General features: G+C 37.4%; 1 protein-coding gene across 6 annotated transcripts in view; it reads left to right on the forward strand.

The window, feature by feature from the left end:
- Positions 1–21,550, forward strand: part of MCM8 (minichromosome maintenance 8 homologous recombination repair factor) — a 56,402-nt gene that overhangs the window by 4,281 nt on the left and 30,571 nt on the right. For all 6 annotated transcript variants that reach the window (XM_045445260.1, XM_045445261.1, XM_045445259.1 and 3 more), the window contains exons 2-10: positions 1,224–1,376; positions 1,690–1,773; positions 3,824–3,906; positions 4,320–4,469; positions 6,355–6,458; positions 7,232–7,430; positions 10,962–11,047; positions 19,183–19,334; positions 19,581–19,776. In XM_045445260.1, the coding sequence (XP_045301216.1) occupies positions 1,224–1,376; positions 1,690–1,773; positions 3,824–3,906; positions 4,320–4,469; positions 6,355–6,458; positions 7,232–7,430; positions 10,962–11,047; positions 19,183–19,334; positions 19,581–19,776 (1,207 nt within the window). The remainder of the gene's footprint in view (positions 1–1,223; positions 1,377–1,689; positions 1,774–3,823; positions 3,907–4,319; positions 4,470–6,354; positions 6,459–7,231; positions 7,431–10,961; positions 11,048–19,182; positions 19,335–19,580; positions 19,777–21,550) is intronic.

The raw sequence follows: 21,550 nt of genomic DNA on the forward strand, positions 1-21,550 counted from the left end.
GAATCTTTGATAATTAGCCAGAATCTATCATTGAGTTAAAAAAAAAAAAAAAGTATCTTGCTATGTACAAAACAAAAAAATGTGAAGGGATAATTAGCAAAAAAAAAAAAAAAAGAAAAGAAAAGAAAAGGATGAGAATATGTTAATAAATATGTTTTTAAAAAAATGATTGCATTTCAATGAGTTTATCTAAGAACTGCAAATAATTCATCTAATCAGTATTGACCTAGAAATGATCTTTCTTCCATTGCCTTTTTGAGAAGCTGGAAGTCCCAGGAAATTAACTTCTTTCCTATTTAGCCCCTATAGAGAAAGAAAGATTAAAACATGTATGTACCCTTTTCCACCCCTATGCATCCTCAGAAAAGTTCACATTAGCTGCCTATGTAAGAGTATGTGTGTACCTTTTGTAAAAGTGGATATGACATGCAGGATTGACTGTTTTTGAGGGTCTATGATGATGTGTTCGTAGTGTCACAGGTCAGAATTATGGTCAGCCAGTGCTGCCCTAGAATCAGTCTAAAACACTATAAAAAAAAAGTCATCTCTGAGTTAATTACTTGTCTTATTTTCATTTCTATTGAGGGAGCCCCTTGAAAACCGGTACACTACCTTATTTTTATCCCATGAATGTTCAGTATACTTGGTTAAACACCTATGGTACATATACCTTGAAAAGAAGTGGCACCATTTGCAATGATATAGATCTGGCTAGAGAGTAAAATAAGCAAAGTCAGTCAGTCAGAGAAAGACAAATACTATATGATTTGACTTATATGTTGAATTTAAGAAACAAAACAAACAAGCAAAGGGCAAAAAGAGAGAGATAAACCAAGAAACAGACTCTTAACAATAGAGAACAAACCGACGGTTACTAGAAGGGATGTGGGGGTGAAACAGGTGATTGGGATTAAGGCATGCACTTGTGATGATGAGCACTGGGTATTGTGTGGAAGTGTTGAATCCCTGTATTGTACACTTGAAACAAATATTACACTGTATGTTAACTGGAATTTAAGTAAAAACTGTAAGGAGAGAGAGATGGGAATTAGAAGTGTGACTGCAGAGCGTTTGAAGCTGGTACCATGATGTACAATGTTGCAGTGCTGTTTGCTAATCTCAAACTAGAATATGTTAATTTTATTTACTATGTTAATACATTCTTAGGAGCACTATTTCCATTGTAATTTTGATGAAGATTTTTTTTTGTCTTTGTCTTTTAGAAGACATGAATGGAGACTATAGAGGCAGAGGATTTGGACGAGGGAGGTTTCAAAGCTGGAAAAGAGGACGAGGTGGTGGGAGCTTCACAGGAAAATGGAGAGAGAGAGAACACAGACCTGACCTGAATAAAACTACGAGAAAGCATACTTCTGGTAGGGGAGGTCAAAGATTGCTCAATTTTTTTTCCTTCATGAAGGAAGCTATTTATGCTTGTCCTGCAAAGCAGTTTAACTTAAACTTCAGTCTTTGATTTGATGTTACTCCTTAAAGTAGTATTGAAGTATTAAGATCCAAAATTTTTACTGAAACGTATAACTTAACCTGTAACTACTAATATCATGTCAGTTTCTCATTATCAGAAGGAGAAGCAAATTGGAAAAAAAAAATATTCTACTTCTACTAACCTAGTGCTCGCTTCAGCAGCACATTACTATTTCTACTGACTTAGTATTCTATTTGTTTTAGAACAAACCTCACAGTCTTTGCTACTACAATCAACATTGGATCAGTTCATACCATATAAAGGCTGGAAGCTTTATTTCTCTGAAGGTAAAGTTACAAGTGTAAAGAGTATCACAGATTCTGTTTTCTTGTCACTGGATGTTACATCTCCTATTACTATAGTACATTTGGCTTACTGATAAATATCCCCTTCTTTAATTTTAGTTCACCCAAACAATTAAATCATGTTTATATTTAAAGAGTATTATGTTTAGGGTTTTGTATCAGTTAGGAAAGCAGAAACCACAGTAGGTATTTCAAAAAGGGGATTTAATACAGTGAATTGAATATACAGTTGGAAGTCTAAAAAGAGCAAAAGGGGGGTTGCTCCTGGGTGGCTGTTGGTTGAGCCTTTGACAGTTGATTTTGGCTCAGGTCATGATTCCAGGGTCATGGGATTGAGCCTGCATCGAGCTCCACACTGAGCCTGGAGCCTGCTTAGGACTCACTCACTCTCTCTCTCTCTCTCTCTCTCTCTCAAATAAAATTAAAAAAATAAATAAATAAAGAGCAAAATGGGAACACTGTGATAAGACCTCAGATAATAGTAACTTCCAGAAGCAGCAACCATCCTTAAGGCTGAGGGAATAAAAAGTAAGAAGTTCTGAGGTTGTCAGGATGTAGGGATTCAAAGGAAGAGCTGTTGCTTCAGGTGCTCAGGGGCACCCTGAAAAGCTGTGCTTCGATCTCCAAAGGGTACCTTTCACACCTGTGCTCGGACCATTGCAGCAAATGAAGCTGGTTGTTGCTGGTAACTCTGGTGGGAGGATGACACTATTGATGCTCAGAGCTGGAGGCTGGAAATTCTCTGCAGCTGGCAAGATGCTGAAAAGACTTAGAAACAAAAATAAAACCCTTCTTTCTTGCCACCTTCCAGTCTCTAACATGCCTCCAGTTGGCAGAATTTAAAGGAGTCTGGGCAGTGCACTGTGCAGATCTCAATCATAGCATCACAGGATAGAAAATAGAAGGGAGGGCTTGAAACCAAGAGAACCTACACAGGCTTGTGTAGAAACACACTTAAGGACTCTCCCTTTTATAGTCAAAAATATCAGTTAACATCATAGGTTTGGAGACTAGTCTTTTCTGTGTTCTTACAGTTTTTTTCTATATGTTATATCTCTTATGAATTATGGTTTATGTGTACGTATATGTGTGTGTATGTGTAAAGACGTATATGTATATATGTATACGTATGTACATTTATATGTATATATATGTACTCATATATGTGTATATATATATAGGTTTTTTTCTACTGGACTGTACTGCTTTGAGGGCAAGGATCTTCCCCCTACCAGGCACTCCGTATTCATTTGGTGAATGAATGAAGTGCTTTACAAATGTTTTTCTGTATTGAGAGTCTGTTTGTTTTTTTGTTTTCTATCACATAGATATGTTTCTTAGGTGATGTGTCTTTTGTTGTTTTAGGATGCATTAGCTACCAACACCTGCAATATTTCCCTAGTACTTAGACCAGAACACCAGAAGTGATCTTTAGACTGGTCCTAAAGATGGAGTTCAGCAGATGCCTTAGATTTAGCCATCTATACTTCCAAACTACTTCATTGTATTGTTTCTCTGTGGAAGACGAGTTTGAAAATGTTATGGAACTTTACAGTGTAAAAGTTTTGGGACCAGAGTGAAATAGCGGTTTGTCTACCCTAATGTCAGGAAGGGATTTGACATGTGGCATTTTGGACTTGTAGAATTTACTTTGCAAAGACTGATTGTCTTTAGCTCTGTTTCTGGGTAAGAATTTAATTCAGGTGTCTAGCTTTGGCTTTATTATAATTTTCATTTTAAGCTCTATTATGTAAGCTATTTGAACTACTAGGTCCTATTAAGCGCCAAAGGTTCAGTACAAAGATTCCCAGATAGTATTGGTGCTATTAGAGAGAAACACTTCTTATCTGCATTTAAGATTATGCAGACCTAAACTTGCTTTAGAATACTTAACTATTCCTATGTAAATATAATCAAAATGCAAAGTAATTGGAACAAGTCCTCTACCATGTGTACAATGTTTCTTCGTCTCATGAAAAATATGCCTGTATGTGTGTGATTATTAGTGCTAATGCCATATTTGTTGGATTAGTTTACAGCAGTAGCTCTCCTTTTATTGAGAAGATTCAAGCATTTGAAAATTTTTTCACAAGGCGTATTGATTTATATGATAAGGTAAGCTTCCTGTACAACAAAGCTACCAGTACACCTTTATGTGTTGTCTTCTTAAACAATGTGTTTGAGGTGCTAGTGATCAGTAGAGGCTGGAGCCAGACAGCTTTGATCTAGATCCCACCTCTGCCACTTAGCTGCAGTGTGGACTTTGGTGTATTACTTACGTTCTTTGTACCTTAGTGTTCTCATCTATCAGTTGGTCATAATAGTATTAATACCTACCACAAAGTGTTGTTAAGAGGCATAAGTAAATTAATATATTTTAAATACTGTAACTGTGCTTGGCGCAAAGCTTATTATACTCATTGTTATCACAATATAAACATATGCTTTTTCAAAGTAATTGAATGTTTAGTTTTGATTGTTGACTTCAAAAAAGCCATCATTGTTTTCATGCCTTTAATATTTTATAGGATGAAATAGAAAGAAAGGGAAGTATTTTGGTGGATTTTAAAGAACTGACAAAAGACGATGAAATGACTAAACTGGTACCAACTATAGCAAATGAGTTAAGGGATACACCTGAGAAAACTTTGGCTTGCATGGGTCTGGCAATACATCAGGTAAATATTTTTGTGTTGACTTTTGTCAAAATTTTAAAGGAAGACTTTACAGTAACAGTACCTTCCCTAACAGGTAGTTTTTAGCCAACTAGAACTGAAGAATTTCAATCCTGTCCTGAAAGATAGCATTCATTCTATATACAACAGCTTATCTAAATATAACATTTATTTTAATTTACTTGAATTAGTTTAGTCTGTTAAAGATAATGCAGGAATTGAAGAGCTCCTTAAAAAAATCTCATAAGGAAGATGAGACAAGGATCATGTTGTTATCAGTTATGAACTTGGAAAACAACCTCAGATTTGGGTTGTGTGGCATGGGGCAAGACTTAATCTCCCTGAGTGTCCCCATATATAAATGGAAAATAATATATGCTGTGCCTGTTTTTCTCAGGGTCAGTTGACATAACATATGTGACAGTATTATTTAGGCTGACAAATAGATAAATGCTTCTAGGTAAAGAGTTGTAAATCTCACAACAGGAACAGATAAAATACTGGGTGCATTCAGAAAAAGTAAGACTATTGGGGAGGAATAGGAAGAGGTCAGAGGAAGACTTTGTAGAGATGCTAGGGTTATTATGGGTCTTAAAGGGGTTCTGAGAATTAGACATAGGCCAGAGGAGGTAATGGTATCCAGGCACAAGGAATAGTTAATTACAAAGATGTGTACATTGCTGGTAACCTGAGACAGGAAACCTTGGTGTTGTCTCCAGACTCATCTCACTCATTAGTTCTCCATATCCAAGTCACCACATTCTTTCATTCCTGTTTCTAAAACATCTCTTAAATCCATCTCTTTTCCACCCTTACTGGCCCTCCACCCTTCTTAAACCTTCATTATCTTTCCTAAATTGTTGCTATACTGGTGAAACATGATCTGTCTTCGGAAACTGGTGACTTCTTCCAAGTGAAATCCAAATCCTTTACATGGTGTTGAAGGCCTTCCATGATGTGGTTCATCTTCCTCCTCCACTTTCACTCACTACCCATTAAGCTAAGCTGAGATCTCCCCAGAATTCTTTCAATACTCTGACCTCTTGCACATGCCGTCCCTTAACCATGGAATGCCCCTTGCATTGCATCCAGATTTTGGGGCCTAACTCCATTGTCTTTCATGTAAACCTTTCTCAGGACTGTTTTTCAAAACTTGCATAGTATTTGTCTCTAAATCTTTATGGTCTTTATAACAATTAGAGCTATAGATGTGCATCTCATTTTCACTCTTAGATTGTCAGCATACTGCTTTGTACACAAGAGGATATTAAATATTTAATATCAAATGTCAAGGGAGTGGGTATTAGATATTTCAAAAGTCATCTTTATTTTCTCTATCTTAATCACTGAATATAGAGAAGTATAAAATATGTATTCACCAGAGCCTGTTCCGGCAGTAATAGCTTTGGAGACTACTGTAAGGACTTTTAATATTAAGCTTACTTTGGACAGAAAGTAGCAGACAGGGATGCTGGAGTTTTCCAGTCCAGGGATGACAAAATCCCAGGTAAAACATAATCCACTATAAAATAAGTAGTCATAATTAAATATCAGAGTTTAAAAATAAATTAATGTTTATTTTTGAGAGAGAGACAGAGCACAAGCAGGGGAGGGGCAGAAAGAGAGGGAGACACAGAATCCAAAGCAGGCTCCGAGCTGTCAGCACAGAGCCTGACGTGGGGCTCAAACCCACAAATGATGAGATCATGACCTGAGCTGAAATCGGATGCTTAACTGAACAAGCCACCCAGGCACCCCTTAAATATCAGAGTTTTAAAGGGCTATTAGAGTTCTGTTAATATTCTGTTCTGAACTGTTTATATTCATAAACTTCACATTTCTATAAAAGAGTTCTACTTCGAGTGTATTTTGTTTTCCAACTGTTTAGGTATTAACTAGGGACCTTGAAAGGCATGCAGCTGAATTACAAGCCCAAGAAGGATTGCCTAGGGATGGGGAAACAATGGTAAATGTGCCACACATTCATGCAAGGTAAGGATTTACCGGTATTAAAGTATTATTTAGAATCTGGCATGTAAGACTGTTTGAGATTGGAAACCTCATTTTATAAAACCAGAGAAATCAGTAAAAAAGGTTGAATTCTGTGCTATCTTATTGATTATCAAACCCAAGTAAACTCACTCAGAATTCTTCAAAGAGGTCATGACAAAAATAAATTTCCCTGCCCAAATAAGGTGATTTCCCAACCTGTACATTCCTGTAAAAATTGATTTTGGATGTATACTTATCAAGATGCTGCTATTTAAATTAATAATCTATGTAATACAGTAAATGGTGTGATTATATTTTGTTGAAATTACTAGGTTTCTACTAGACACAGAACAAATGGAATTCTGTTTTTCTTTAATTCATCTTTATTTAAGATTTAAAATTCTCATTAGAAGAGCTGAATAAGGTAATCACTAGGGTTTTCTTTTTCAGAATTTATAGATGATACTTTGTAACAGTTCTTGAAAAAGAAGAAACTCAAGTCACTTTTTTTGTTGCCAAAATTTTTCTTTTGACAGTAGTTTTTTCCTTTTTTCCCTTAGAGAACAGCCAGTGGGACTAGAAGAAACGGGAACATTTAGCATTTTTTAATCTTTAAGAATGATTTAATTCTTCTGAAATTACTGATCTGTAGGGATGCTATGGTTGGAGAATTCCACAGTTGCTCCTAAAAGGAAGTTGTGAAGATACAGATAACTTCCACTATTGGCTTATTGTAAATTCATAGATAAATACATTCTTGTTTTTGTTTTTAGGGTCTATAACTATGAGCCCTTGACACAGCTCAAGAATGTCCGAGCAAATTACTATGGAAAATATATCGCTCTGCGAGGGACAGTGGTTCGTGTCAGTAACATAAAGCCTCTGTGCACTAAGATGGCTTTTCTTTGTGCTGCATGTGGAGAAGTTCAGGGTTTTCCTCTTCCAGATGGAAAATATAATCTTCCCACGAAGGTAATATGTTATTTACCTACTTAATTATGTATCTTGGTAGAGAAGGCAAATCAGTTTACAGAAAACATTTCCCAGTGTTTCTGAGCACAGAGCTTATTTTTACTTATTTTTAGTTTTTAAATTATGAAATACTTCAGGGTACAGAAAATAAACCAATAAAGCATTCCTCTAATCATCACCCAGAATTTTACATATTGCCGGCTCCAGTTATATTTTTAAAGATCTAGAGCATTATGGATGTGATTAGTGTCACTTTTGTGCCCCCTCGCTTCTACAATTCCCAGAGACAGTCATTATCCTAAAGTTAATGTGTATCCTTTCCATTCATATTTCTATATTTTGACTTAATAGGTTTGACAATGATGTGTTCCTTTTATCTTTATTGACTTTAGACTATAGATTTTAAAGCCATAGAAAAGTCGAGAGAATAATATCTATAGAGCCACCGTTATGAGTTGACAGATATTAATGTTTTGTGATTTAAGCTTAATTTTTTAAGCATAAAATACTAAGTATTAGAGTTAAAGTTGAAATCTCTCTATTGCCCTCCCCAGTTCCATTCACTTTTTTCATCCTTAGAGGCAGCCACTCTTCGGAAATTGGCATAAATTCTTCAAATCTGCATTCTTATACCTGACAATATGTGTAAGGTTTGTTTTGTGTGTGTTTATGTGAATGGTATATTGAATGTAACATTCTGCAACTTTTTTTTCACTTGGTTATTTTGGAGTTTACCTATCTTAACACATACCTAATCCTTTTATCTTTACCGTTGTGGAGTACCCCATTGAATGAATAGTGATTGTTTATCCATTCTCCTGGTGGACGTTTGTGTTGCTTCCGGTTTTTTACAACTACATACGATGCTGCAGAAAACATTCTTGTACATATCTCTGTAGCAGAGGAATTTCTCAGTTCTGGGATAAGCTTATTGTTAACTATTAGAGGTTGCCAAACGACTTGTCAGAGTGTTGGTCCCAGTTTACACCTCTGCTGGAGTGTTAAACAATTACCATTTCTCTGTATTTTCATTAACACTTGGTATTATTAGCCTTTTTAAATGTTGTTATTCTGGTGGGGTAAATGGTATTTCATTTTTAATATGAATTTCTACTATTTCTGTTACAGTTGAACATCTTTTCACATCTTTATTGGCCAGTTTCCTTCTTTATTGAATTTTCTGTTTATGTTTTCTGCTTATTTTTCTGTTTATACTATTGATAAGAGTTTTTTATTAATTCTAGATAATAATCTTTGATTATATACATTATAGATATCTTCTCCCAGTATTTGGTTTATCTTTTAACTTTGTGGTATATTTTTTGTTCTATAGTTTTAAATTTTGACAGGGCTAAAGTGATTGTTTTTTTTTCCCTTATGACTTTTACTTTTTATGCCCTTCTTAAAAAGGCGTTCTTCACTCGAGCATTATCAACATTTCTCTTACATTCCCTTTTAATACTTTTAGGTCATATTTTTTATATTTAGATTTTTGTTCATCAGGAATTTAATCTTGGGAATGGCATAAAGCTAAGGATCTAATTTTATTCTTTTAGGTGAAAAGCCAGTTGTCACCATTTATTAATTAAGCCCTCTATTCCTACTGACGTGTATTACTTCTTCTGTGGTTCACTGTGTTTTTATAGACATGTGACTCTTTCATTTCACTGGTCCTATCCCAGCTCTATACAATCTTACTTTTGCTGATCTCATTAAAACTTTTGATAAGGCAGGGAGACTTACCATACCTATTCTTATTTTCCAGGGTTGCCTCTACCAACCTTGGACTTTAATAAATTTAACATTTATTACATTTTTACACAAATTGAAATTTGTAGGATTTTCTTCTTTTACAAGAAGAACAAGATGTGTTAGATTCAGCTATTGGTTCTTTTTTAAAATATATTTTCTTAATATTTATTTATTTATTTATTTAGGTGGGGGGCATGTGCATGGGGAAAGGATGCACAGAGAGAGAGGGAGAGAGAGGGAGAGAATGAATGCCAAGCAGGCTCTGTGCTGTCAGTGCAGAGCCATAAATGGGGTTTGATCTCACGAATGATACAATCATGGCCTGAACTGAAATCAGGAGTTGATTGCTTAACCAAATGAGCCACCCAGGCACCCTCAACTATTGGTTCTGGGTAATCAGTGGTGTTGGTAAATGGGTGTCACCTACTATTTGTCTGGGCTTAAGGTTCAGGCTCTGCCTTTAGCTCTTAGGCCAAAATTTAAATGCTGATTTATTGGATATTTACCGTACACCACATTTGGTCAAGATACTTCCATGCCCTCCAGTATCGTGGGTGGTAATGCTGACCTGTAGGATGAGCACTAGTGTGAAGAGGTTCTGCTTGTGTCTGAACTTTGGTGAACTGAAGCACTCAGAAAAATTATTGTTCCAGGAGATCCCTGTTTCAGTCACTATTACTGCATAACAAATCCCCCTAAAACTTAGTGGCTTAAAATAACAACAGTCATTTAATTACTTGTCATGGTTTCTGTCCGTTCGAAGTTCAGAAGAACTGCTTGGCTGGGTAGTTCTGCCCCTGGGTCTCTTATGGAGTTGTAGTCCAATGGTGGCTGGAGCTGAACAGCAAGGGGCTGCAGTGGCTGGGGGCTGGGGTAGCTGGGGGCTGGCTGGGCATCTCTCCTCCAAGTGGTCTCTCCGGGCTGGTTTTGGTTTCTCACACAAAGTATGACAGCTTGGGATACTCATTCTGCACACATGGCTGCTGACAGCTTCAAGACACAGACATCTAGCTCTCAGGAAGAAATGGCTTTGGCTCTTTTGAGCTAGCCTTAGAAGTCAGGCAGCATCACTTCTATCACATTCTGTTGGTTACAAAGTGAGTCATAAGCCTGTCCAGATTCCAAAAAGGGGAAATTAGACTCCATCTCTTGATGGGGGAGTGGTAAGGTTCTAGAAAGGCTCTTGGGGAGATATTGTTGCAGTCATATTTGGAACTGGCCAATCTGTGGCACGATCTGTGAATTTATAAATGCATCTTGGGGTCCAAATAGCCAACAAGTGACTTATAAAAACTTGAACACAACTCACATGGTGAAGACTGCCTTTGTGGTACAATAAACATTATATAAACAGCACAAGGAAGTGAGATAGGAGATCTAGGGATTAAGGAAGACCTAGGAAGCCTTTGGAAAAGGGGAGGATTAGGGCTGGGTACGTGGGACTGCATGTGAGAGGGCATTCAAAGATCAGGAGGCTACATGGGCACAAAGGAAGGAAGGAATGCTTAGTGTGAGAGGCTTGTGAGGAGCCTTGCACACCCACAGTGGAAAGAATAAGAGCAGTAATCAAGAGGGACCAGCTGCAAAAGTACCTCAAAAGCTTGTGATACAGAATTGATACAGAAGGAAATAGAAAGTCATTAAGCTCTTAGTGCATTTTACTTTAACACCATCCTGAGACCAACTTAAAACAATGTTAAATGAAGCATTTTAACTTGAATTTTCCTGAGATGTGATTGTAGTTTATTAAAATCTGGATGTGAATTAATCTTGTTGCAGTGTCCTGTGCCCATATGTCGAGGGAGGTCATTCACTGCTCTCCGTAGCTCTCCTCTCACGGTTACGATGGACTGGCAGTCAATCAAGTAAGCAATCAGACTATTAAATAAAACACAGGTTTTAGATCTCTCATACTGCCAAGTAAGTCTATAATATTCCTGTATTGTACTGTGATTCTTATCTGTAGGCAGTGATACAGTGTATAGTAAAAGATTTATTTCATTAAGAGTTTGTCTTGAAATGATAATTGCCTTTATTTGAAATTTGTTGTATATCAGATTCCAGAAAGGATTTAAAGTGCAAGTATCATACCCTTTTGCTATTGAGCAATAGTTCATTTTGTTTCTCATTTATGTGGTTCATTGAACTGGATGTAGGCCATCAAAGCTATATAATTTTCTTTCCATAATGAGCTATGAAAGAAGCATTGTTTAGAAATTTAAAATAAAGAATCCCTTAGAAATGGCATGTTTCATGTTCTCACTGTCCATGACACATTTTACTATAGGTTTTTATTTTTAAGCTGTTTTTTGCAGGTTGTGTGTGTGTGTGTGTGTGTGTGTGTGTGTGTGTGTGTGTAGGGGGGTATATTTTTAACCCAACAATTTATTCTATTTTATCTGGCTGTAGTCCCATACATAACTCATCCCTTGAAGTCAGAGTGCTACCCAGGAAACCTGGCTAAAACAGGATAGAGATGGTTTTAAAAAAAAACTAAGAACCTAGAGAGAAGTGAGGTAGATTGCTACCAAGCCCTGTCCTAACTTTACCTCCTTCTGTTCTGTAAAAACTAAGACCAGTATGTACAATAATTAACTGTATACTATGCTGAGATCTTCACAAACACTCTTTTACAGTAGAAGAAAGGCTTAAAAATTTTTTTTTACATTTTATTTTTTTAATGTTTGTTTATTTTTGAGAGAGACAGAATGTGAGCCGGGGAGGGGCAGAGAAAGAGAGGGAGACACAGAATCCAAAGCAGGCTCCAGGCTCTGAGCTGTCAGCACAGAGCCTGACGTGGGGCTCAAACCCACAAATTGTGAGATCATGACCTGAGCCAATGTCAGATACTTAACTGAATGAGCCACCCAGGCGCCTCTACATTTTATTTTTAAAAAGTTTAATTCCGGCATTGGTAACATACAGTGTTATATTAATTAGTTAGTATATATTAGTGATTGCTCGGCATTCATCACGAGAAGTGTGCTGTTAATCACCTTCACCTATTTCACCCATCCCTCAAATCCCCTCCCCTCTGGTAGTCAACAGTTCTTTGGAGTTAAGAGTCTGGATTTTGGATTGTCCCTTTTTTTCTTTATTCATTCCCCTCCCAACCCCCCTCCACCCCCCCCCACCCCCGTATTCCACATATGTGTGGTATTTGTCTTTCTCTGATTGACTTATTTCACTTAGCATTATACCCTCTAGCTCCATCCATGCTGTTGCAAATGGCAATAATTCATTATTTTTTATGGCTGTATTTAAGACTCTTGAATGTGATCTTGTGCTCTTTCAGTGTACAGATGTGCAAAGAAAGTCTGTAGGACTTTCACCACTGAGGGGGTAATGAGGGCCTCAGAGGAGCTCTAAGGTTCATAATAGGATAGGTGCACACAAGATCCAGGGTAATTTAATTATTTGAACAAAATCTCTTTGCTTTCTGGTAAAAATAGCAGACAAGAAGATAGGCTTAAATATTTTAATTAGGTTTGAATGATGATCTTTTGATATTAGGAAATCAAACTTAGAGAGGGATGCCATTTACATCCTTTTCTTGAATTTTTAAAAGAAAGATGTTGCTAAAGTTCATTTTGAATGAGTTATAGTAAAAATTTATTAGTATGATGTTAACTTACATTATTGTTTTATTCTGTCAACATGTAGATCTATAAAATGACTATCTGCCCTAAGCTCTTCCTGCCATTAATAGTAAATTCAATTTCATTTTTCTGAAACTTAGCTTGGGATGGCCATAAAGAATTAAATTATTGTTTCTGAGCTAGTCATTGAAATATCTGAATGAATGAAGGTGAAAGCCTTACAAAGGCCTTGCTATTGAAACAGTCCCAGTTCTGGGGGTTTATCTGTTGAAAACAGTCACAGTATGTTAAGAAATAGCTTGCTGAAAGTATGTTTTCACAGTGTTGATTTTTTTTTTTAATAGGGAGCAGCCTAAACATCTGAAGAAAATATTATAAATAAGATGGTACAGAGGATTATTGTATAACCATTAACTATGATGTTGCAGGAGAATATTTTGAAATGACATCAAAAATGTTTACAGTGTTTTTAGTAATAAAGCAGGTCGCAGAATGTTATCTATTGTACATTACTGACTTTGTTTAAAAACATACACTGGTGAACTTTAGCCTCTACTACAAAACTGTAATCATCAAGACAGCATGGTATTGGCACAAAAACAGACACATAGACCAATGGAATAGAACAGAGACCCCAGAATTGGACCCACAAATGTACGGCCAACTAATCTTTGAGAAAGCAGGAAAGAGTATCCAGTGGAAAAAGGACAGTCTCTTTAACAAATGTTGCTGGGAAAACTGGACAGCAACATGCAGAAGAATGAAACTAGACCACTTTCTTACACCATTCACAAAAATAAACTCAAAATGGATGAAGGACCTGAATGTGAGACAGGAAACCATCAAAACCTTAGAGGAGAAAGCAGGAAAAAACCTCTTTGACGTCAGCCACAGCAATTTCTTACTTGACACATCTCCAAAGGCAAAGGAATTAAAAGCAAAAATGAACTATTGGGACCTCAGCAAGATGAAAAGCTTCTGCACTGCAAAGGAAACAATCAACAAAACTAAAAGGCAAACAATGGAATGGGAAAAGATATTTGCAAATGACATATTGGATAAAGGGCTAGTATCCAAAATCTATAAAGAAATAACCAAAGTTCAAACCCAAAAAACAAATAATCCAGTGAAGAAATGGACAGCAGACATGAATAGACACTTTTCTAAAGAAGACATCCAGATGGCCAACAGACACATGAAAAGATGCTCAACGTCACTCCCCATCAGGGAAATACAAATCAAAACCACACTGAAATACCACTTCACGCCAGTCAGAGTGGCTAAAATGAACAAATCGGGAGACTACAGATGCTGGAGAGGATGTGGAGAAACAGGAACCCTCTTGCACTGTTGATGGGAATGCAAACTGGTGCAGCTGCTCTGGAAAACAGTGTGGACGTTCCTCAAAAAATTAAAAATAGATCTACCCTATTACCCACCAATAGCACTGCTAGGAATCTACCCAAGGGATACAGGAGTTCTGATGCATAAGGGCACTTGTACCCCAGTGTTTATGGCAGCACTTTCAACAATAGCCAAATTATGGAAAGAGCCTAAATGTCCTTCAACTGATGAATGGATAAAGAAGATGTGGTTTATATATACAATGGAACACTACTTGGTAATGAGAGAGAATGAAATCTGGCCATTTGTAGCAATGTGGATGGAACTGGAGGATATTATGCTAAGTGAAGTAAGTCAGGCAGAGAAAGATGCCACATGTTTTCACTCATAAGTGGATCCTGAGAAACTTAACAGAACCATGGGGGCGGGGAAGGGAGAAAAATGTTACAGAGAGGGAGGGAGGCAAATCAAAAGAGACTCTTAAATACAGAGAACAATCTGAGGGTTGATGGGGGATGGGGGAGAGGGGAAAGTAGGTGATGGGCATTGAGGAGGGCACCTGTTGGGAAGAGCACTGGGTGTTGTATGGAAACCAATTTGACAATAAATTTCATATATTAAAAAAAAAGGAAACCAGTTTGACAATAAATTATATTTAATATAAAAAAACATACACTGGTGAGAAATACAAAAACATGTTGAGAGTATACTGTCTAGGAAGTAAGATTGGAGTAATTGTTATTTTCTTCTTTATGTTTATCTGTGTTTTAATAAGAAAAGTTTAAATGTCTAATTTTTAGAGCAAGGCATCCTTAGCATGTTGTGTCATTCTGAGACTTCTCATTGCAGTCTGCTAGTGTTTGAGTGTGTATTGAGGGTGAAGGTGCAGGGTTGGTGGTGGTAAAGATGGAGGAGAATCCCGAGTAAGGGTCCTTGCTCTATTTTTATTAGGATCAGGAGGCTTACAAATGTGATGGGAGTGCACAAAGAGACAGTGAAATCATGAACATTAACTCATGGGCGTGAGAGAAATGGGGTTTTGAAGATATGCGGTGTTAGGGGTTTGGGCTAATACAAAACAAAATCCTGGCACCAGGCAGAAGGTTGTTTACAGTAGATATGAGGCCCCACCTCTGTTTACCTAAACTGGTCTAGGGGACAAGAAAGACAGAGCATGCTATGTCAGGGTCAACAAGGCACCTCTCTTTAGCTAATTATCTCCTCTCTGGGCAGCTTCGCCCTGCAGCGGTCCATAGCCCTATTTACCAGTTTACCTAATTTGTTCCTTCGGGGGGGGGGGGCATTTCCACTCTGAACACCTAATCTTTTTAACTCATCCTCATCCTGAGATTCCCTATTCCTATACCTTTGTCCTATATTGGGACTTTTGCCCCGCTTTACCTATACTGGGGCCTTTGCCCCATTTACCTAATCTTATTTACTTAAATTGTTTACTCAAACTTGGGTGTGTACATCCTATGGATTTCTAATTCTTTATGCCTTGTTAACCTATCAGTGCAAGCTCAGGGAATTCCTAAGCTTATTCCCCACAGTAAAAAGTAATGGTAAAAAGGGAATTTTAAAAGCAAGAGAAAACAAGACAGTTACATACAAAGGAAACCCCGTAAGGCTATCAGCTGATTTTTCAACAGAAACTTTCCAGTCCTATCTTTTTTGAGAGCCACAATTCAACTCACTGTAATTATGAAAGAAATTTGAGAATTAAAAATAATTGGTAGTAGCCCAAGTGCCCATTGATAGATGAATGGATAACAAAGATGTGGTGTGTGTGTGTGTGTGCGTGCGTGTATTTACTCATATAACGGTATGTTACTCAGCCATAAAAATGAATGAGATCTTGCCATTTGCAACAATATGGATAGATCTAGAGGGTATAATGGTAATTGAAATAAGACAGAGAAAGAGAAATACCATATAATTTCCCTCATATGTGGAATTTAAGGAAGAAAAAAAAAGAACAAAGGAAAAACGAGATAAACGAAAAAACAGACTCTTAACTGTAGGGAACAAACTGATGGTTACCAAAAGGGAGGGAGGTAGGAAAATGGGTAAAATAGGTGACAAGGATTAAGAATATACTTAATCATGATGAGCACTGAGTAATGTATAGAATTGTTGAATCACTATATTGTATACCTGAAACTAATATAACACTGTGTTATAAATGTATGTTATCTATACTGGAATTGGCGGGGGGTGGGGGGGTGGGGGGAGCCAGGAACATACCACAAATGCCAGCCTGACAAGTGTTGGGCTTTCAAAACCATGGTCGGTTTAAAGCTTTTCCCATTATGTGCCAATAAAAATCCTATTGGCCCAGAAGATTTTATGAAGTCATTGTGGAAGCTGTCTAGATGGCCCTGTGGAATGAGAAAATACATGTGCCACTGGCTTCATCAAATGAGCCCCCTCAGTGGTCATTCCCAGGGCCTGGGAGGCCAAGTTGCACTTCCAGGGGCAGATACTGATTCAGTTGGTGAAAAGAAGACAGATGAGAGGCCCTGAGCTACTGATCTTTTGCTGTACAATTAAACTGGAATATGAGTGTGGCAAAAAAAAAAAAAAAAAAAAAAGTTTTAAGGTAATGCATGTAAATGTTTTTAAAAACTCAATCAGTAGGGGTGCCTGGATGACTCGGTTGCTTGAGCATTTGACTCTTGATTTCAGCCCAGGTCATTATCCCAGGGTTGTGGGATTGAGCCTCACATTGGGCTCCCCACTGAGCGTGGAGTCTACTTAAGATTCTCTCTCTCTTGGGGCGCCTGGGTGGCGCAGTCGGTTAAGCGTCCGACTTCAGCCAGGTCACGATCTCGCGGTCCGTGAGTTCGAGCCCCGCGTCAGGCTCTGGGCTGATGGCTCAGAGCCTGGAGCCTGTTTCCGATTCTGTGTCTCCCTCTCTCTCTGCCCCTCCCCCGTTCATGCTCTGTCTCTCTCTGTCCCAAAAATAAATAAACGTTGAAAAAAAAAAATTAAAAAAAAAAAAAAAGATTCTCTCTCTCTCCCTCTGGCCTAATCCCCTGCTAGCGTGCTCTTGCTCTCTCTAAAAAAACAGAAAACAGAAAACCTTCAATCAGTATAGAAGGCCACAGTTCCCACAATTTCACGTCTTATACAGAATTTAGATGACACCCTTGTATGCCTTCCTTCCTTCACTTTACTCACCCACTTTCTGTGAATCATGGACGTTAGGACGATGTGCTTGCTTTTACTTCTCAGCTATGATGTTAATTTTACATTGTCAAGAGTTACTTCTGTTTTCCTATCATAACTGTCTTCTTTGTTTAATTTATAGTTTATATCTAACAAAAACAAGAGCATTTACATTTTTATGATCATCTTTGTTCAACAAAGAACCAAGGAAGGTGATCAAATGCTAAGAAAAGGAAATGTAATTTATATCACTGGGATGTGTTTTTTCGCGTGTTCTGCCCCTTAAAGGAAATGATCCAAGCATCAAAATCAAAATGAATTCTCTTTCCTTATACTCCCCTAAATTATCCCCTATTTTAATGTGCTTCATGTTTGGACTGTAACTTTGTTATTTAGCACTTTTGAAATCTTTTTGTCTATGGTGTTCTGAAGCAGTGAGAGTACATCTAAATGTGACTTCATCCTGTTTTCTCTGTTTATATATGTTTTTTCTTTTGATGCTCCCAATTAGATACATCCATTGGATTGTTCATCTGTCTTTTAACTTTTTTTCTTTTTAACTTTCATTTTCTAGTTTTCTTTGGCTTTTTCTAGTTTCTCTCCTATTAATATTTGATTTTTAGAAACATATTTGTAGTTTTCCTGATCTCACGCTTATTTTCCAGTAGGTGCCTTTTTATAGGTGCTTATTCTTGTTTTATGGTGTAAGATTTTCTCAAAAACCCTTAGGCAGCTTTTTGTTTGTTTCTAATGCTCTTCTCCTCCCTAAATTATTGCCGTTTCATGATGAAATATCTGATGAGCAATGAGACGTTAGTTGGAGTAGGTAGGGTGGGTTTCCTTTGCCATTTTGTGGATTGGAGTTTCTCCTCATGAGGCTTCCCCCCTGGATAAGAAGGTAGGGATTCCAACTAACAGATTTTACTATGTGAATGTGTTTTTGAATTGCAGTTGGGCTTCTCATATGCCAGAATAAGGAGGCTTTATTCTGGAACTCTGATGCCCTCACTAGATGCCGTAGCTCCCCACACAGAGTAGATAGATCCATTTCTTTAGCACAGTGCTGTGGTTTTTGCCAAACAGTAAAGCCTGGTTTGCTGGGATACCCTCATTCTTTCTCTACCCCCATCCACCCACCTACCAAAAAATTATCAACAGTTTTGTGACTTGTCTTTCAGTTGATTTTCCTGTTTCGTTTCAGCCATCCACTCCTACTCTCCATTCCTGCCGACTACAACCTAGAAGCCTCTTAAGGGCTCTGCTGAGAATATTGGCTCCCACTTCTCTTGTACTGTTGTAACTTTTTCCTGTGTGTATTCTGGACTTCATTTTGTTTTATCCATTAATACTTTCCTACTTGCTGTTTTCTAAAATTTCAAGATCTCTTGTTTATCAGTAACACCTCTGCACACCTAAAAACTTCTCTTTATTTAATGACTGCCATTTTGGTGGACATTTTGGAGAGAGGCTAGGCAAGTGTATATACTCATCCCACCATTCTTTTTAATTTTTTTTTAAGTTTATTTTGAGAGAGAGAGAGAGAGAGAGAGAGAGAGAGAGAGAGAGCGAGCAGTGGAGGGGCAGGGAGAGAGGGAGAGAGAGAATCCCAAGCAAACTCCACACCAGCAGCACTGAGTGTGATTGGGGCTTGTGATCTGAACCGAAATCAAGGGATGCTTAACTGACTGAGCCACCCAGGTGCCCCTCATCCTGCCATTCTTAATTGGAAACAGCTGAATTAATTTTAGATACGTTATTGAATTTTTTTTTTATTTTTACTACTCTGCCCTTTAGCTCAGTACCTTGTGGATTCCAAATAGTTGACATGTTGAAGAAATGACTTAAAGTCAGTACATAAACTGACTGAAAATTGTTTAACTTTTTAGAATCCAGGAGCTGATGTCTGACGATCAGCGAGAAGCTGGTCGGATTCCACGAACAATAGAGTGTGAACTTGTTCATGATCTTGTGGATAGCTGTGTCCCAGGAGACACAGTGACTATTACTGGAGTTGTCAAAGTCTCAAATGCTGAAGAAGGTATGGTATAACCCTTCTCATTTTGATTGTCCCTCAATAATTTGTTAGCAGTCATCTTTTTTCTTTTTAAGGTACTTTTGAATCTACACTAGTATAGGGAAGGCTTGTTTCTTACACAGGTGAAACTTTTCCTTCAAAATAAAGGTTTATTTGTAGCTTATTGTGCCTTTCTTTTACATGCTATTCAAGTCTTTGTAGGGAAAATGAAAATACCAATTATTGTACTTCATGCTTTGAAATTTACAGGTTCTCGAAATAAGAATGACAAATGCATGTTCCTTTTGTACATTGAAGCCAATTCTGTTAGCAATAGCAAAGGACAGAAAACAAAGACTTCTGAGGATGGGTGTAAGCATGGAGCACTGATGGAATTTTCACTTAAAGACCTTTATGCCATCCAAGAGATTCAAGCTGAAGAAAACCTGTTTAAACTCATTGTCAAGTATGTATGAGGTTATCTGAAATTTTATTATGTATATGCACCATAGGGGTGCTCTTGGCTACTAATAAGAAAAAAACTGGTCAAAATGGTTGCAAATTACAATTCACAGGTCAAATCCAGCTAACTGCCAATTTTTATATGGCCCATAGGCTAAGAATGGTTTCTGTATTTTGTAATGGCTGAAAAAAAAAGAATATTTCATGACACACAAAATTATATGAAATTCAAATTTCACTGCCTGTAACTAAACTTTTATTGGAACACAGCCACAGTCATTCATTTATGTAGAGTCTGGCTGCTTTCCAGCTGCAATGACAGAGCTGAGTAGTTGTAACAGAGAATGGCTCACAGATATTTACTGTCTGTTCCTCTGTAGAAAAGTTTGCTGATTTCTAGTTTTATCCATAAAGAAAATTTGCTATCTCACACAGGAAGTTAGTTACTCAACAGAAGAGTGATGGGACTATGAATTCCAGTCACTTCAATTAGTGGTATGTCAGGGGTTGTTTGCTTACTTTTAAAAAGGAAGAAAGATACCACATAGAAGTCACTTACTTCAATAAGTGTTTCATAATATTCTTTTATTTCCATGTTTTTGCCATGTAGTAGAGAAGAAGCAAAGTAGAGGCATTTTTGCTTTAGTGGTTAAGAGGTTTTTTTGTTTTGTTTTTTTAAGATAAATCTAAGTTAGAATCCTTCTTCAACCACTTAACTTCCAGTGTGGTTGGATGCATGTTACTTATTATTGCCTTGATTTTTATCTTCCTAAAATAGAAATAATAATTCCTGTCTCAGAAGGTTGTACCAGAGATTAAATGAAATTCAATAATATATTTAATTTAATTAACACAACATGCTGTTATTTTAAAACATTGACAATTTTTTGGACAATTTTGAAGAAACAGAAGAAACAAGAGAGACTGAAAATTGGATATACCTAAGGGTGGTGAAGATCTGAGGTTTTGAAATGCGTTGCATTTTCCTTCACCTAGGCTTAGGACACTTTAGAGAATTTGACTCATTTTGCGTTGAATATGTTAATTAACCGACTAAGAAAGTACGCAGTTCCTCAGGGGATTCTTTGTCCCTAAACCCTCAGAGAATTCCTGTGAATGGGTAGCCATCTAGACCCACCCTGGGAGAGGAGGTACTCTGAGCCGAAGTGGGGGTGTGATCTGCGGATCAGTGACTGTGGTGTGTGGGCTCTGAGCAGACGGGGAGGAGTAACCTGGTTGAAGATCAAAACGCCTCTTCAATTGGTTCCTCTTACCCATTATAAATAAGAACAAATGTTTGCAGTGGTCCTTCTGCTATACTTAACTTACAGAAAGGTTTTCTTCCCACAGGTTGCTTTTACCCTTCAGTTCTAAATTTGTAATTTCAGCATCAAAAACCAGAAGGTTTCATTTGTTAACCTTGCAGGGGTTGACAAATTAGGCAGGCTACCTGGTTTTGTAAACAAAGTTTTACTGGAACACATCCCTGTCCATTCATCTACACATTGCTTTCACACAAGTTGAGTCGTTGTGACCCAGACAGTAAAATTGAAGATACAGTTTCTGGTCCTTTAAGGAAAAGTTTGTCTACCTTCGTTAGAGTAACAAGTAGAAGACCATAAAAGCAGAATGCAGAAGACAGTGGAAGGTTATGTTTTAGTTTAGGTTCCTTCAGAAGCAATGATTTGGGTAAGCATTTATTTGGGAGGTGATCCCCAGAAATACTGGTAAGGGAATGGGGGAGTGAGAGAAAGGATGGTAGTGTATGGTGCCTCAAT

This window comes from Leopardus geoffroyi, chromosome A3, assembly GCF_018350155.1.
Source record: "Leopardus geoffroyi isolate Oge1 chromosome A3, O.geoffroyi_Oge1_pat1.0, whole genome shotgun sequence".
Taxonomy (NCBI): Eukaryota; Metazoa; Chordata; class Mammalia; order Carnivora; family Felidae; genus Leopardus; species Leopardus geoffroyi.